The sequence below is a fragment of the Mus caroli genome, unplaced genomic scaffold (assembly GCF_978045245.1).
Source record: "Mus caroli unplaced genomic scaffold, Mus_caroli_1 scaffold_16, whole genome shotgun sequence".
In the NCBI taxonomy this organism is placed as follows: domain Eukaryota; kingdom Metazoa; phylum Chordata; class Mammalia; order Rodentia; family Muridae; genus Mus; species Mus caroli.
Window position 1 is genome coordinate 71315269 of NW_028227271.1, and position 19537 is coordinate 71334805.

General features: G+C 37.5%; 1 protein-coding gene across 1 annotated transcript in view; it reads right to left on the minus strand.

Annotated features, from left to right (window-relative positions):
* Window positions 1-19537, minus strand: part of Cpq (carboxypeptidase Q) — a 517237-nt gene that overhangs the window by 406122 nt on the left and 91578 nt on the right. Inside the window, exon 2 of the mRNA XM_021183241.3 lies at window positions 6659-7106. Within this exon, the coding sequence (XP_021038900.1) occupies window positions 6659-7085 (427 nt within the window). The 5' untranslated portion in view covers window positions 7086-7106. The remainder of the gene's footprint in view (window positions 1-6658; window positions 7107-19537) is intronic.

Here is a 19537-nt window from a genome sequence, read left to right on the forward strand (position 1 = left end):
ACTATTGCTCTGTAGTACAGCTTGAGATCAGGGATGGTGATTCCCTAAGAATTTCTTTTATTGTTGAGAATAGTTTTAGCTATTCTGGTTTTGTTTTTTTTTTGTTTGTTTGTTTGGTTGGTTGGTTGTTATTGTTGTTGTTGTTATTGTTGTTGTTGTTACCAGGTGAGTTTGAGAGTTGCTTTTTCTACCTCTGTGAAGAATTGACTTGGAATTTTTATGGGGATTACACTGAATCTGTAGATGGCTTTTGGAAAGATGGCCATTTTTACTATATTAATCCTGCTGATCCATGAGCATGAAAGATCTTTCCATCTGCTAAGGACTTCTTCAATCTCTTTCTTCAAAGATTTGAAGTTCTTGTCTTATGGTTCTTTCACTTCCTTGAATAAAGTCACACCAAGATATATTATATTCTTTGTGATAATTGTGAGGGGAGTCATTTTCCTACTTTCTTTTTTTTTTCAATTTTTATTAGATATTTTCTTCATTTACATTTCAAATGCTATCCCGAAAGTCCCCTATATGCTCCCCCTGCCCTGCTCCCATACCCACTCACTCCTACTTCTTGGCCCTGGCATTCCCCTGTACTGGGGCATATAAACTTTGCAAGACCAAAGGGCCTCTCTTCCCAGTGATGGCCGAATAGGCCATCTTCTGCTACATATGCAGCTAGAGACATGAGCTCTGGGGGTGCTGGTTAGTTCATATTGTTGTTCCACCTATAGGGTTGCACACCCCTTCAGCTCATTGGGTACTTCCTCTAGCTCCTCCACTGGGGACCCAGTGTTCTATCCAATAGCTGACTGTGAGCATCCACTTCCATATTTGCCAGCCACTGGCATAGCCTCACAAGAGACAGGTATATCAGGGTCCTTTCAGTAAAATTATGCTGGAATATGCAATAGTGTCTGAGTTTGGTGGATGATTCAGGGATGGATCCCCAGGTGGGGAAGTCTCTGGATGGTCCATCCTTTCATCTTAGCTCCAAACTTTGTCTCTGTAACTCCTTCAATGGGTATTTTGTTCCATATACTAAGGAGGAATGAAGTATCAACGCGTTGGTCTTCCTTCTTCCTGATTTTCTTGTGTTTTGCAAATTTTATTTTGGGTATTCTAACTTTCTGGGCTAATATCCACTTATCAGTGAATGAAAATCTGGTCCAGTCAGTTTGACAGGCCAAGAGGCCTGGAAGCCACTCACGAGGCAGAGAGTTTCACGGAAACTCACCTCCTGGAGTCTGGCGTTCTCTTTAACCTATATACTCATATTCTATTCCCACGTTTGTCTGGTGTATGGATCCACGTGCTCTCTTTTTGTATTATCTTATTATAAGTGCTTTTTAAGATTGAATTCTGACATAGATAAGCCTTCACCAGTGTTCCAAAGTCCTAGAATGTCCTTGAGTAGACCATGGGCTTGGAATTCAGTAAGAATGTTGCCTATTCAGTGACATTCAGAATTGCCTCTGGTATTACACTATCACTTTGAACAAAAGCTAAGTCACTGCCCTACACAGGAATTTACCTTCATCTAGGAAGGGGGAAGTTTGATACCTAAGGAGGAACCAGAATAGATACTTAGAACTATAGATAGCTGAGTTACACCCATACACACATATTTACAATGGCCTAGGGGGAAGGTGGACTATACAATAGACTAAAATAGGAACTATGGCAAGGGCATGAAGCCCTTGACCCTGGCTTCTAAGATTAAGTGAACTTTAGGTGGAGCTCTTTTTGATCCCAGTTGTTAATAATGAATTCTATCCCAGGTGGTTCCTGTTAGATCTTCTGTGTTTGTATTCCTCTGTTTTGTATAAGAATCCAGTAACCTCTTTGTACCTTGCTGGTGTGTCACCCAACTTCCCTATTTTCTTCTGTATAAGAAGTTTGATGCTCAATTTGACAAATTACATTCAGATTCTACACAACCTCTCCTGTGTGCATCTGTCTGTCATTCCAGCCCACGCTTTGCCCACCTGGCCCAGAGACCCGTTCCATGCAGACAAAGGGTCCAAGAGGGTCTGCGGCAGATTTCTTTTGTGATTGGGTTACCTCACACAGGATGATATCCTCCAGATACATCCATTTGCCTAAGAATTTCATAAATTCATTGTTTCCATAGCTGAGTAGTATTCTGTTATGCAAATGTACCACATTTTCTGTATCTATTCCTCTGTTGAGGGACATCTGAGTTCTTTCTAGCTTCTGGCTATTCTAAATAATGCTGCTACAAACATAGTGGTGCATGGGTCCTTATTACCAGTTGGAACATCTTCTGGGTATATGCCCAGGAGAGGTATTGCTTGATCTTCTGGTAGTACTATGTCCAATATTCTGAGGAACCACCAGAATGATTTCCAGAGTGGTTGTACAAGCCTGCAATCCCACCAGCAATGGAGGAGTGTTATTTCTCAACATCCTCGCCAGCATCTGCTGTCACCTGAATTTTTGATCTTAGACATTCTGATTGGTGTGAGGTGGAATCTCAGGGTTGTTTTGATTTGCATTTCCCTGATGATTAAGGATGTTGAACATTTTTTGAAGTACTCAGCCTTTCAGTATTCCTCTTTTAGAATTCTTTGTTTAGCTCTGTACCCCATATTTAATGGGGTTATTGAAATTTCTGGAGTCCAGTTTCTTGAGCTCTTTGTATATATAGGATATTAGTTTCTTTTCAGATTTAGGATTGGTAAAAATTCTTTCCCAATCTGGTGGTGGCCTTTTTGTCTTATTGACAATATCTTTTGCCTTACAGAAGCTTTGCAATTTTATGAGGTCCCATTTGCCGATTTTTGATTGTACAGCACAAGCCATTGTTGTTTTGTTTAGGAATTTTTTCCACTGTGCCCATATCTTCAAGGCTTTCCCCCACTTTCTCCTCTATAAATTACAGTGTCTCTGGTTTTATGTGGAGTTCTTTGATCTACTTAGACTTGAGCTTTACACAAGGAGCTAAGAATGGATCAATTTGCATTCTTCTACATAACAGCCAAAATCAAGAACACATTAAAACGATCATCAAACATGATTAAGTATGCTTCATTCCAGGGATGCAGGTATGGTTTAATATATGGAAATCTAATTTTGTAATCCACTATATAAACAAACTCAAGACAAAAATCACATGATCATCTTGTTAGGTGCTTAGAAAGCATTTGACAAAGTCAAGACAAAAATCACAGGATTATCTCATTAGATTCGGAGAAAGCATTTGACAAAATCCAACACCCATTCATGATATAAGTCATGGAAAGATCAGGAATTCAAGGCCCTTATCTAACATAATAATAGCAATATACAGCAATCCAGTAGCCAACATCAAAGTAAATGGAGAGAAGCTGGAAGCAATCCCACAAAACTCAGGGACTAGACAAGGCTGCCCACTTTCTCCCTACCTATTCATATAGTACTAGAAGTCCTAGCCAGAGCAATTGGACAACAAAAGGAGATCAAGAGGATACAAATTGGAAAGGAAGAAGTCAAAATATCACTATTTGCAGATAATATGATAGTATATATAAGTGACCCTAATAATTCCACCAGAGAAATCCTAAACCTGATAAACAGTTTTCAGCACAGTAGCTGAATATAAAATTAACTCAAACAAATCAGTGGCCTTTCTCTACACAAAGGATAAACAGGATGAGAAACAAATTAGGGAAACAACACCCATTACAATAGTCACAAATAATATAAAATACCTTGGTGTGACTCTAACTAAGGAAGTGAAAGATCTGTATGACAAGAACTTCAAGTCTCTGAAGAAAGAAATTGAAGAGGATCTCAGAAGATGAAAAGATCTCCCATGCTCATGGGTTGGCAGGATTAATACAGTAAAAGTGGGTATCTTGCCAAAAGCTATCTCCAGATTCAATGCAATCCCCATCAAAATTCCAACTCAATTCTTCACTGTGTTAGAAAGAGCAATTTGCAAATTCATCTGAAATAACAAAAACCTAGGATAGCAAAAACTATTTTCAACAATAAAAGAACCCCTGGTGGAATCACCATGCCTGACCTCAAGCTGTTCTACAGAGCAATTGTGATAAAACCTACATGGTACTGGTACAGCAAAAGACAGGCAGATCAATGGAATACAATTGAAGACCCAGAAATGACCCCACATACCTATGGTCACTTGATCTTTGACAAGGGAGCTAAAACCACCCAGTGGGAAAAAAAAAAACAGCATTTTCAACAAATGGTTCTGGCACAACTGGCAGCTATCATTTTCCTACTTTCTTTCTCAGCCTTTTTATCCTTTGAGTAGAGGAAGGAAGCTGATTTGTTTGAGGTAATTTTATATCCAGCCACTTTGTTGAAATGGTTTCTGCTGTAAGAATTCCCTGGTGGAATTTTAGTGGTCAGTTATGTATAGTATTATATTATCTGCAAATAGTGATATCTTGACTTCTTTCTTTCAATTTGTTTCTCTTTGACCTCCATTCATTGTCTAATTGCTCTGGCTAGAACTCCCAGTACCATATTGAATAGGTAGAGAGAGATTAGGCAGCCTTGTCTTTCCCTGATTTTAGTGGGATTACTTCAAATTTCTCTCCTTTTAGTTTGATGTTGGCTAATGGTTTGCTGCATATTGATTTTGTTATGTTTATGTATGTGCCCCGAATTTCTGATCTATCCAAGACTTTTAACATGAAGAGGTGTTCTATTTTGTCAAAAACTTTTCAACGTCTAATGAGATGATCATGTGGTATTGTTCTTTGAGTTTGTTTATAGAGTTGATTACATTAATGGAGTCCTTGTATTGAACCATCACTGCTTCTCTGGGATAAAACTTACTTGTTCATGGTGAATGATGGTTTTGCTATGTTCTTGGATTTGGTTTGCTAGAATTTTATTATTTTTGCATCAATATTCATAAGGATAATTGATCTCATATTCTCTTTATTTGTTGGGTCTTTGTGTGATTTAGAATACATGACCCAATAAAGAACAATTTAAAAATAGATCAATTAAAAATAGAAACATTTACATTGTAAGTGTAAGTGTATTTTATTATAATAAATGTATTATATATTATAGGATATATATAGAGAGAGGGAGAGAGAGAGAGAGAGAAGGGAAGGAGAAACATAGTGGCAGTCAAATCTGATGGCTCAGCACTTATCACTAAGTTTAAAAACCTAAATTTGCTCCTCAAGACCAACATGGTAGAGAAGAGAACTAACTTCAGCACTGTATCTCCATTTTCACACACATGCTTACATACACATATATGCACACACAGAAACTTGTATACACATGCATATACAAACATACACACACAAAGAAATTAATAAAATAAAAAGCAATAATAAAAATCATGGCAGGATGCTAAGTGTCATTTGTCAATAGTAAAATGCAAAGCAAGACCACAGTGAGTTACTGTTAGGTAACTATAAGCAACCAGATAAATGTTGTATGTACATGGAGCAATTATACATTTTTAGTTAGAATATAAAAGGTGCAATTTTCAGAGAATAGTTTTGATGTGCTTCAGTAAAGTAAATCTAGAGCTATTAAATGTCCCATAAATTCTTCTTCTTGTTATATAAACAATATTAATGACAACATATTCACACAAACTTGTGCATAATTGTATATAATGGTGTTATTTAAGATAGGGAAAAGTGGAAACAGCAAAAAAGATGACACTGATTGATAAAGAAAACTAAAATAAAATACCTTTTCTCAACAAAATGTAGCACTTACATGTGCTACAATGCAGATGACATAAAAACATAATGCTGAGTAAAACATGTCAGTCACAAAAGACCAAAGAATGTATGTTCCATCTTTGTACCATTTCCAGAATGGTAAAATACACAAAGACTGAATGCAGGATAGTGTTTTCCTGGGTCTTGGGACTGCTGTTAGAGGGGTAAACGTAACTGCATTATGTGGTCTGAGGGAGACAGCAATGAAATATTGAACATCCAGACTGTGTTCTACAGTCCAATTGTTCTAGAATTATTCTGAAAAATTTTGTGAATATACTAAAAATAATTACATGTATATTTCTAGTTGATAGATATTATAGTGCATGAATTTTTAAAAATGATTTTTTTAGTAAACTGATACATTTCTACTGGGTCCTGGCATAGGAGAAAGTAAAAAGAATACAAAATATTTTTTCTACCACAGTAAATTAATCTATGAATACTTTCAAGTTTTATTGTTTGGGAACAATAATTAATTGGCTATATATTCCATATCCACTAACTATATTGCTGGATAAAACTGGAGCCAGGGTACTGATACTATGTTATTGAAAGTCATTATGCATAGCTTCTTTCTGAAAAGAAATGGAAGAGATAGAAAAAGAAAAGAAAGAAGAAAGCAGATATCAATTGTATAAAGATTACAGGAGGGCTGGACTCTGGGTACAATGGAAGAGCACTTACTTAGCAAGTTTGAAGCCCCAGCATCACAGAAAACAGTTATTAGGGGCACATACCTATAACCCCCAGCACTTGGGAGGTAGAATAAGAAGATCACAAGTTCAAAGTCACTCTTTGATATATAGTGAATTCAAAACTAACCCAGGTTACATGAAATCCAAGTGTTTATTTAAAACAACTTAAAGGGAGGGAAGGAGGAAAAGAGAGAAGGGATTAAGTTAAAGAGTAAAGCCAATTAAAAATCACAGTACCTCCTGGTGGAGTCCCAATGCTGCTGCCAAGACCTAGAATAGCCATCTTGTGAATTCGAGGCACAAGCATCACTGCAGATTCTTCTCCCCTCTCCCAGTGGGGTATTCTGACCTGCTCCAGGTGAACATTTTCTAGTCCATCTTGCTGCAGGTTTTGGTACATGATTTGGATAGCTTTCTCTAGGTTCTTAGAGCCACTCAGTCTGGGTCCAACAGTATCAACTAGAAGTCCCAAACGCTCATAGGACCGGTTCTGGTATTTACCATAAACAGCAAGGTTGATAATTGCTTTAGCAACATCTTCATAGTTGGCTATTTCTTCTTTTATTTCTTGAAATGTTCGCTGAGAAACACTATTCTTGAATATAGCTTTACCAGAGCCCAAGGCTAAAAGGTGGACAATGAACAGGAAGAAAAGGGACCTCATTGTTCCTAGTTGCTTTTCTTCCTGAAAGAAATAAATAAGAAACAAGTTTTAGGAAAAAAAAAAAAAAAACTCACAGGCATCTGCCCATAACACATGGCCTGCTTTCCTTGTCCTCTTCCTTTTCCAGCCATTGTCCAACTTCCCCCATCATATTCAACAATTGAGTTCCTATGAATAGACAGGCCAAAGAACACTCACCCTTACTAACACCGTGATATGTATCAAATATGTAGAGTCACTTGTTATCTAGGATATTGTTATTAAAAGACAGAGAGAGGGGGCGGAGGGAGATAGACAAACAGATAGAGAGCTACAAAGAGGACAGGGAGGAGGGGGAAGAAAACGCATTGGTCAAAGTGATGCTTGCTGCATGTCCCCCTTAATGGAACTCTAGCAAACTGGGTGGCCACCTTCCCTCTGCTCAAATAGGCTCTTTCTTCTTTGCCTGGAAAACTTGACTTTTGAGGTTATCTCAGATGTATTTTTTTCACTAATATCATTTCCACTAAAGATACCTAATTCTTTTTAAACAATATTTATTGAATATCAGGTATATTCCAGGAACTGTGATATACTTTTAGAAGCAGAGAACTAAAACAAATGCAAAAACAAAGATGAGGATTTGTTATTCTTCAACTCTATGTTATACATTATCTACAGGTTAATAATAAAAACAGTGCAACACATTTATTTCATTATTGTTATGTATCAGATGCTGTTCTATGTACACTGCTCTTGTTATTACATTTAATCCTCACAGTAACTCAGCTTCATGAGGCAGACTCTTATGACATTTGCTTTAATAAATAAGGAACAACTGGAGCACTAGCACAGAGAGATTAAGGAACTGGAAATATATAATATTTTTTCCAGTTCTAAGCTCTATGTTAAACAGTACTACTCATTTAGCACTGCAGAAAGTTAAAGTCCATGATAAATAACACAGGTAAGTATGTGTAGTGCTGCACAGTTTAGGACCCAATAGTCTCATGGGTTCAGTTTAAGTAAATTAACATTAAGCAGAATTTAAAATTCAATTCTTCATTTTTTTCTGACATATTTCAAGTACTCAGTAGGCACATGTGACTAGTGGCTGCCACCCCACACAATTCAAACAGAATGATTGTCATAGCAGAAAGCTTGGATAATATCAAGTCAGACAATTTTTAAATTGTGTAGACATTGTGGCTCAACTACCTCTTCCAATAGAATTGTCATCAAGAGAGTTATTGGGAAGAGAGACTTTAAGTTTAAGTCTTAACTTAAAACTTCTACCCTTCTGAATGAACCAAAAGTTGACATCACAGAGTGAACTCATCATAACCTCTTCTGGTCTCTCTTTAACCCCTTCTCCTGTCCTTTTGCAATATGATATGTTATGATAATGTTATGAAAGGATAAGAAATCCTCTATCACACTATGGGGGACTTTTGGGATAGCATTGGAAATGTAATTGAGGAAAATATGTAATAAAAATATTAAAAATCAAAAAAAAAAAAAAAAAGAAATCCTCTATCAGGTTTTCCAGTCTCCCAATCAGTAATCCTATATATTTCTGTTTACTATTAATTACATAGTCTGTGATATCCTCTTATGAAAAACAAAATAGACAAAGACAAGATTATCTTCTCTTTTTTCTTTTTTTGTATTTTTTATTTAGGTATTTTCTTCATTTACATTTCAAATGCTATCCCAAAAGTCCTCCAGGCCCTGCCCCACCCCCACCCCCTACACACCAACTCCAACTTCTTGGCCCTGGTGTTCCCCTGTACTGAAACATATAAAGTTTGCAAGACCAAGAGGCCTCTCTTCCCAATGATGGCTGACTAGGCCATCTTCTGTTACATATGCAGCTAGAAACATGAGCTCTGGGGATACTGGTTAGTTCATATTGTTGTTCCACCTATAGGGTTGCACACCCCTTTAGATCATTGGGTACTTTCTCTAGTTCCTCCACTGGGGACCCTGTGTTCCATCAAATAGCTGACTGTGAGCATCCACTTCTGTGTTTGTCAGGCACCAGCATAGCCTCACAAGAGACAGGTATATCAGGGTCCTTTCAGCAAAATCATGCTGGAATATGCAATAGTGTCTGCATTTGGTGGATGATTAAGGGATGGCTCCCTGGGTGGGGCAGTCTCTGAATGGTCTATCCTTTCATCTAAGCTCCAAACTTTGTCTCTGTAATGCCTCAAACGGGTATTTTGTTCCATATACTAAGGAGGAATCAACGTGTTGGTCTTCCTTCTCCCGATTTTCTTGTGCTTTGCAAATTGTATCTTGGGTATTCTAACTTTCTGGGCTAATATCCACTTATCAGTGAATGAAAATCAGGTGACTTCTTTTGTGATTGGGTTACCGCACACAGGATGATATCCTCCAGATACAACCATTTGGCCAAGAATTTCATAAGTTCATTGTTATTAATAGCTGAGTAGTACTCCATTCCTCTGTTGAGGGACATCTGGGTTCTTTCCAGCTTCTGGCTATTATAAATAGGGCTGCTATGAACATAGTGGAGCATGTGTCCTTCTTACCGGTTGGGACATCTTCTGGATATATGCCCAGGAGAGGTATTGCAGGATCCTCAGGTAGTACTATGCCCAGTTTTCTGAGGAACTGCCACAGTGATTTCCAGGGCTTGTACAAGCTTGCAATCCCACCAGCAATGGAGGAGTGTTCCTCTTTCTCCACATCCTCACCAGCATCTGATGTCACCTGAATTTTTGATCTTGCCATTCTGACTGGTGTGAGGTGGAATCTCAGGATTGTTTGATTTGCATTTCCCTGATGATTAAGGATGCTGAACATTTTTCAGGTGCTTCTCAGCCATTCAGTATTCCTCAGGTGATATTCTTTGTTTAGCTCTGAGCCCCATTTTTAATGGGGTTATTTGATCTTCTGGAGTCCACCTTCTTCAGTTCTTTATATATATTGAATATTAGTCCCCTATCTGATTTAGGATTGGTAAATATCCTTTCCCAATCTGGTGGTGGCCTTTTTGTCTTATTGACAGTATCTTTCGCCTTACAGAAACTTTGCAATTTTATGAGGTCCTATTTGTCAATTCTTGATCTTATAGCACAAGTTCTATTCAGGAATTTTTCCCCTGTGCCCATATCTTCAAGGCTTTTCCCCACTTTCTCCTCTATAAGTTTCAGTATCTCTGGTTTTATGTGGAGTTCCTTGAACCACTTACATTTGACCTTAGTACAAAGAGATAAGAATGAATCTATTCACATTCTTCTACAGGATAACTGCCAATTGTGCCAGCACCATTTGTTGAAAATGCTGTCTTTTTTTCCACTGGATGGTTTTAGCTACCTTGTCAAATATCAAGTGACCATAGGTGTGTGGGTTTATCTCTGGGTCCTCAATTCTATTTCATTGGTCTACTTGTTTGTCACTATACCAGTACCATAGAGTTTTTATCACAATTGCTCTGTAGTACAGCTTTAGGTGGGCCATGGTGATTCCACCAGAGCTTGTCTTATCATTGAGAAGAGTTTTTGCTATCCTAGGTTTTTTGTTATTTCAGATGAATTTGCAGATTGCCCTTGCTAATTTGTTGAAGAATTGAGTTGGAATTTTGATGGGGATTGCATTGAATCTGTAGATTGATTTTGGCAAGATAGCCATTTTTACTATATTGATCCTGCCAATCTATGAGCATGAGAGATCTTTCCATCTTCTGAGATCTTCTTTGATTTCTTTCTTCAGAGACTTGAAGTTCTTGTCATACAGATCTTTTACTTCCTTAGTTAGAGTCACACCAAGTTATTTTATATTATTTGACTATTATGAAGGGTGCTGTTTCCCTAATTTCTTTCTCAGCCTGTTTTTCCTTTGTGTAGAGAAAGGCCATTGACTTGTTTGAGTTAATTTTATATCCAGCTACTTCACTGAAGCTGTTTATCAGGTTTAGGAGTTCTCTGGTGGAGTTTTTAGAGCCACTTATATGTACTATCATATCATCTGCAAATAGTGATATTTTGACTTCTTCCTTTCCAATTTGTATCCTCTTGATCTCCTTTTGTTGTCGAATTGCTCTAGCTAGGACTTCAAATACTATATTGAATAGATAGGGAGAAAGTGGGCAGTCTAAGACAAGATTTTCAAATCTAATAAAAAAGTGTCTTTATTTCCTTTCATTTATCCTATTCATTGTTACCTTATTTTACAAAAATAGTAGTCTGCAAAACATTCAAAACTCTATAAATTACTCCTATCTACACATGTCTGAAACATAAACTGCTATGCAGATACATTTCAAATGCACCTGACAATATCTTTTTAAAATGGCATCTCTTTAAACTTGCCTTTCCTTACCCCTTCATCTGTCTGTGTGTCTCTCTGTCATGTTCTCCTTCGTTCTCTCCTTCTCACTCTCCTTGTTCCATATATATATATATATATGTGTGTGTGTGTGTGTGTGTGTGTGTGTGCATGTATTCATATATATGTGTGTGTGTGTATGTGTGTGTGTACTCATAAATGAAATAAAATAAATAAATCCAGAAGAAGAAGAAGAAGAAGAAGAAGAAGAAGAAGAAGAAGAAGAAGAAGAAGAAGAAGAAGAAGAAGAAGAAGAAGAAGAAGGAGAAACACTTGCGAGTCCAGCCTGGTCTACACATTGAGTTCCAGGACAACCAGGGCTACACAGAGAAAGCCTGTTTCGAAAACCAAAGGAAGGAAGGAAGCAAGCAACCAAACAAGCAAGCAAGAGCTTGCCAAGACAACTCAGTGGGCATTGGAGACTCCTCAGGCACAAGCCTTTTATCCTAGCACATGGGAGGATATATATATATATATATATATATATATATATATATATATATATATATATAATTTTGTAGACAAACATTATTTGAACTGTAGGTAGTCCAAGCTGAGGTACTTTTTATTTTGTAAGTGCAGAATGAACTACTATTTTTATTTAAGGATGTAAATGTGAAACAAAAGTATTCCAGATATATTGGATTACTTTAAATATATAATTAACTTCAATCATTTGTTTTTACTCCTTGATGTAGCATTTAGAAAAACTAAATCTATTTCTCCTTATTGTAATCAACAATTCATTTGGTTTTATATTGTTCTTCAAATTTCCAGTTCTTTCAAAACTTAGGGTTGATACTTACTTTCATTCTAATACATTTCAAGTCTCTTCTCCCAGCCCTATGCCCACCTACACTCACTCTTTAATGAGAATGTTTTAAAAATAGCATCCCATGAAGCCATGCTCAACCAAGCCTCTGAGCTGTTTACCATCTGTGTTTCCATCATAACTAATGTTAACAGCTATGTGTGTATATAAATCTGTCTCCCCAAACTCAAAATGCAGTGAGATAAATGATCAATCACTGTACTTTCAATTGCAGTATCAAGTATAGTCACTCAGGATCTTTTCATTTAAGGAATAAATAAGCCATTAATCTCTTAAGGTCTTAGCTTCCTTAGAGTATGGAAGTAGCCTTCCCTCCTTCACAAACAATCTACAAGAATAAAAACTTGCTATAATATTTAATCATTGTGAAAATTATGACAACTCTGCATTGTAGCTGACTTTCTTATAAGAATGATTATCACAAGGTTAAATTTTGTTAAATAATGAAAATATTTCACTAGACTATATATTTTTAGAAAAGGTTCACTAATTCCCTAACTATGGATCTAGACTACAAAGGAGAAGGAAGCTGAGCAGCAGCATGCATTTATCAGTCTCTCTTCCTGATTGTGACAGTGACCACTGGCTTCAAGCTTCTGGCACTTTCACTTTTCCACCATGATGGACTTTACCCTCAAACTATCAAAAACTATAACTTTCCCTTAAGTTGCTTTTAGGTCCTAACTCCTTCTATCAATTCATTTGACAAAAGTTTACTGAACCACTATAAACTGGAGACTAACTATAAGAGACAGTACTAAAGAACTGGCAAGCATAAAAAGGAACAAAAGAGAAAGCCCTGTAACTGAAGATGTTGCAAGGTTCAAACAAACAAAAGAAGTTTGTACAGTGCTTAAGCTGGGACACAAAAGTAAGCAGGGTTTTGCTGATGGGCACATGGAGAAGATGGAACTGATATTCAATAGGAAACAAATCTGCAAAGGGAGGGAAACTTTACAAAATGTAGCCAGACACAGCAAAGGACTTGACAAACAATGGATAAAGTATAAAGAAAAATACAGAAAACACAGAAGCAACAGAAAGAAAGTATTTCCCAGGAAAACATTCATCATATGAAGTTCCAAACAGATTTAACCAAGGCCCTGGAGGGATGTAGCAGTGGGGGCAATGAATGTGAACATGCATACACCGCCATGAGGTTAGGAAAAAGATCTCCTTAGATCTCCAGTTCACCTAGCCCTTGAGGACAGAGAGTCCACTCAGGACCATATCGGGGCAGGGACAGCATGTAAAATACCTCCAAAATCTCAAAAGAGACATTACTTATTACCTATAGGTTATTCTATAAATTTCTCAGAGGGATGAAATAAAAATGATGTACAAGTAGACAATGTACAAGAATTTATTCATATAAACACTCAACATTTTTTTCATTTAAAATCTCATAGATACTAATAAACTAATTGAGAAAAAAGGGATCAAGAAGTCTTTCATGCAACTATAGAACTACATAAAATGTCTAAATTTAAGCTGCATAATATTTCTAAATGCTCTTTATCTCTATACAAAGAAGACTGAATTGTTCTTTTCCTTGAATTCACACTATAGAAATAGCATATCTTTCAAATGTTAAACAGCTATTTTTACAATGCATTTTGTATCATCTTTGATTTCAGAAAGTTTAAACACACATACATGCATGTATGTGTATTATACAGACACAGTCTCAGGCATATTTGGAGCACTATTTTATATTTTAGAAAAATTTGTTTTGCTTTTTGCATATATTGCCTGCATAAGCCATAGCTATAGTCTCTTTCATAAAAGCAGAAAAAAATCTTATGGATGTCATTTTCTTTACTTTCTAGTCAAATCCAAAAGTAATGTAACATTTCTTGTACTATGAATTATATCCTAATAGTAGATGTATACTTTGAGGAAACAAAGCATAATCTTTTGCTTCTAGTTCTAAATATTTTTTCTTGAAAATTCATTGTTTGAAATTGTCTCGGGTTCTGTTAAAAATTACAAAATGAATATATTAACAAAATAGAAAAGGCAAGGGAGTGGACTGAAAGCTGATAGTAAGATTTAGAAATATACATACGCCCGGGCCACCGTGTGTGCAAATTCAGTGAACAGTCCAAAAGGCCCCCAGAGGACTCTCCATGGCCCAGGTACCCTTGCATGCCCAGGATCTTAGGATCACTAGTGAGTGGAACAAAACATCTGTTCCAAAACAATCGTGAGGGGCATGTGAAAGCAGGAGCAAGGACACAGGAAACCCACCTTGCCAGCAGCTCGGGTTCCTTTTAGTCAGTGCAGCTTTACCTTGGTTTTGAACACACTGGACAGCCCCACAATCCCCAGAGAAGGTACCACTTCCAGGCCCTGGAACATGCCCAGGATCTTAGGATTCTAGGACCCCAGGAGCTCAGTCACACTAGGATCTCAGGGTCTTGAAGGAAGCTTGACTGCCAAGAACTCTGACACACCCAGAATCTGAGGTTAAGAGGATCCCTGAATCATAGGATCACAGAGAAAGCTGGACTCTGAGGAGTTCTGAATCAACCTGGATTACAGGAAGGACAGGCTCAAATCAGATATATTGAGGGCAGTGAGCATTTAGGATAATCAGATGGCAGGAGGCAAGCATAAGAAGAGAAACAACAGAAACCAAGGTTATGTGGCATCATCAGAACTGAACTCTCCCACAATAGCACGTCCTGGATACACCATCACACCAGAAAAACAAGATATGGATCTAAAATCACTTCTCATGATGATGATGGAGGACTAGAAGAAGGAAATAAATTACTCCCTTAAAGAAATATAGGAGAACATATCCAAATAGGTGAAAGAATTGAACAAAACCATCTAGGATCTAAACATGGAAGTAGAAACAAAAAAGAAATCACAAAGGGAGACCACTCCAGACATAGAAACCCTAAGAAAGAAGTCAGGAGCTACAAATGCAAGCATAGCCAATAGACTACAAGAGATAGAAAAAAGAATCTCAGTTGCAGAAAATAACATAGAAAACATTGACACAACAATCAAAGAAAAAGCGAAATGCAAAAGGATCCTGTACTGGCTAATTTTGTGTCAACTTGACACAGCTGGCATTATCACAGAGAAAGGAGCTTCAGTTGAGGAAATGCCTCCATGAGTTCCAACTGTAAGGCATTTTCTCAATTAGTGATCAAGGGGGAAAGGCCCCTTGTGGGTGGTGCCATCTCTCGGCTGGTAGTCTTGGGTTCTATAAGAGAGCAAGCTGAGCAAGCCAGGGGAGGCAAGCCAGTAAAGAACATCCCTCCATGACCTCTGCATCAGCTCCTACTCCCTGACCTGCTTGAGTTCCAGTCCTGACTTCCTTTGGTGATGAATAGCACCATGGAAGTGTAAGCCGAATAAACTCTTTCCTCCCCAACTTGTTTCTTGGTCATGATGTTTGTGCAGGAATAGAAACCCTGACTAAGACAGATCCTAACCCAAAACATCCAGGAAATCCAGGACACAGGAGAAGACCAAACCTAAGAATAATAGGTATAGAGGAGAAGGAAGATTTCCAACTTAAAGGGCCAGTAATATCTTCAACAAAATTATAGAAGAAAACTTCCCCAACCTAAAGAAAGAGATGCCCATGAAAATAAAAGAAGCCTACAGAACTCCAAATAGTTTGGACCAGAAAATAAATTCTTCCCATTAGATAATAATCAACACACCAAATGTACAAAACAAAGAAAGAATATTATAAGCAGTAAGGGAAAAGGTTTAAGGAACATATAAAGGCAGACCTATCAGAATTACACCAGACTTCTCACCAGAGACTATGAAAGCCAGAAGAGCTTGGGCAGATGTCATACAGGCTCTAAGAGAACACAAATGGCAGCCCAGGCTACTATACCCAGCAAAACTCTCAATTACCATAGATGGAGAAACCAAGGTATTCCATGACATGACCAAATTTACACAATATCTTTCCACAAACCCAGCCCTTCAAAGGATAATAAAGAGAAAACTACAACGCAAGGAGGGAAAGTATGCCCTAGAAAAAGCAAGAAAGTAATCCTTCAACAAATCTAAAGAACATAGCCAAATGAACAGAATTCCAACTTTAACAAGAATAACAGGAACCAACAATGACATTGCCTTAATATTTTTTAATAACCATGGACTTAATTCTCCAATAAAAAGACATAGACTAACAGACTGGCCACATAAACAGGACCTGACATTTTGCTGCATACAGGAAACGCACCTCAGGAACAAAGACCGACACTATCTTAGAGTAAAAGGCTGAAAAACAATTTTCCAAGGAAATGGTCCCAATAAACAAGCTGGAGTAGCCATTCTAATATCGAATAAAATCGACTTTCAACTTAATGTTCTCAAAAAAAATATGGAGGGATACTTTTTACTCATCAAATAGAAAATTTACCAGCATGAACTCTCAATTCTGAACATCTATGCTCCAAATGCAAGGGCATCCACATTCATTAAAGAAACTTTGCTAAAAGTCAAAGCACACATTACACCTCACACAATGATAGTGGAAGACTTCAATATGCCACTGTCATCAATGGACAGATCCTGGAAACAAAAACTAAATAAACAAAGACACATTGAAACTAACAGAAGTTATGAAACAAATGTATTTAACAGATATTTATACAGCATTTCAACCTAAAACAAAAGGATATACTTTCTTCTTTGCACCTATGGTACCTTCTCCAAAATTGACCATATAATCGGTCACCAAACAGGCTTGAGCAGATACAAAAATATTGAAATAACCCCATGCACCCTGTCAGATAACCACAGACTAAGGCTTATTTTAAAAAACAACATAAATAATAGAAAGCCAACATTGATGTGTAAGCTAATATCCAATATATATAAAAACTCAAGAAGCTGGACTACAGAAAAATAAAATAACCCTATTAAAAATAGGGTACAGAGCTAAACAAAGAATTATCAACTGAGGAATAAGCTGAGAAGCACTTAAAAAAAATGTTCAACATCCTTAATCATCAGGGAAATGCAAATCAAAACAACCCTGAGATGTCACCTCACACCAGTCAGACTGGCAGATTTTGGCAAGGATGTGAAGAAAGATGAACACTCCTCCATTGCTGGTGGGATTGCAAGCTGGTACAACCACTCTGGAAATCAGTCTGTCTGTTCCTCAGAAAATTGGACATAGTTCTACAGGAAGATCCAGCAATACGTCTCCTTGGCATAGATCCAGAAGATGTTCCAACTGGTAATAAGGACACATGCCCCACTATGTTCATAGAAGCCCTATTTATAATGGCCAGAAGCTGGAAAGAACCCAGATGTCCCTCAACAGAGGAAGGGATACATAAAATGTGGTACATTTACACAATGGAGTACTACTCAGCTATTGAAAACAATGAATTTATAAAATTCTTGGGCAAATGGATGGAGCTAGAGGATATCATCCTGAGTGAGGAACCCAATCACAAAAGAACACACATGATACGCACTCACTGATAAGTGGATATTATCCCAGAAATTTAGTATACCCAAGATACAATTTGCAAAACACATGAAACTCAAGAAGCAATACCAAAGTGTGGATACTTTAGTTCCTTCTTAGAATGGGGAACAAAATACCCATGGAAGGACTTACAGAGACAAAGCTCAGAGCAGAAACTGAAGGAATGACCATCCAGAGACTTCCCTACTCAGGGACCCACCCCATAAACAACTACCAAACCCAGTCACTAGGCAGATGCTAAAAGAGCCTGCTGACAGGAGCCTGATTGAGCTGTCTCCTGTGAGGCTCTGCCAGTGCCTGGCAAATACAGGAGTGGATGCTCACAGTCATCCATTGGACGGAGCACAGGGTCCCCAATGAAGGAGCCAGAGAAATACCCAGGGAGCTGAAGGGGTCTGAAGCCCCATAGGAGGAACATCAATATGAACTTTCCAGTACCCACAGAGCTCCTTTGAACTATACCACCAATCAAAGAAAATACATGTTGGAAGTTGTGGCTCTAGCTATATATGTAGCAGAGGATGGACTACTCAATCATCAATGGGAGGAGAGGCCCTTGGGCCTGTGAAGTCACTATGCCCCAGTATAGGGGAATGCCAGGGTCAAGAATGAGAGTGGGTGGTTTGGGGAGCAGGGGGGAAGGGGAAGAGGATAGGGGATTTTTGGAGGGGAAACTAGGGAAGGGGATAACATTTGAAATGTAAATAAAGAAAATATCTAATAAAAAATCTAAAAAAGGAAAAAAAACCTATACATACAAGGATGGCAACCTATGTAAGAAAAACTTTTGTATGCTTACATAGGTTTTATTGTTTTTTGATAGTTTTTGTCATTGTTTTGTCCTGTGTTGTTTGATTTTGAGGCAAGGTCTTGTGACAGAGCCCTAGAAGGCCAAATAGTCATCATGGATCTGAGGATATTAGGGAATTCACAGCAAACCCACAATAAACCCATTGTCTTAGTTCCCAGATGCTGAGATTACAGGAATGTGTAGCCCACTTGGCAGGGGGTTTTTTAATTTTTTTTATTTTTAATATTAAACTCCTGTGAGCTGAGCATTGAATATAACTCTATCAGCCTTAGAACTACAAAATGGTTTTATATAGATATAAGATAATAGATATTTTCAAGAAATAATTATGCTGTTTTGTTCAAAACTTTACTGCAAGCTGCTGAAACACCAACCATATACCATGTGTAACACTGAAACACTGCTACTACACCCTTGGTGCCTGCCTCTATCACTGATACATTTATCATAGGAACCTATTTCATTTATCTTTTTTTTCTACTGTAGAGTTCATATTTTAAAAATCAGTCATTATAAACAAACTCAAAGACAAAAATCACATGATTCTCTCATTAGATGCTGAAGAAAGCATTTGACAAAATCCAACACCCCTTAATGATAAAAGTCATGGAAAGAACAGGAATTCAAGGCCCATAACCAAACATAATAAAAGCAATATAAAGCAAACCAGTAGCCAACATCAAAGTAAATGGAGAGAAGCTGGAAGCAATCCCACTAAAATCAGTTACTAGATAAGGCTGACCACTTTCTCCCTACCTATTCAATATAGTACTTTAAGTCCTAGCCATAGCAATTTGACAACAAAAGGAGATCAAGGGGATACAAATTGGAAAGGAAGAAGTCAAAATATCACTATTTGCAGATGATATGATAGTATATATAAGTGACCATAAAAATTCCACCAGAGAAATCCTAAGCCTGATAAACAGCTTAAGCGAAGTAGCTGGATATAAAATTAACTCAAACAAATCAGTGGCCTTTCTCTACGC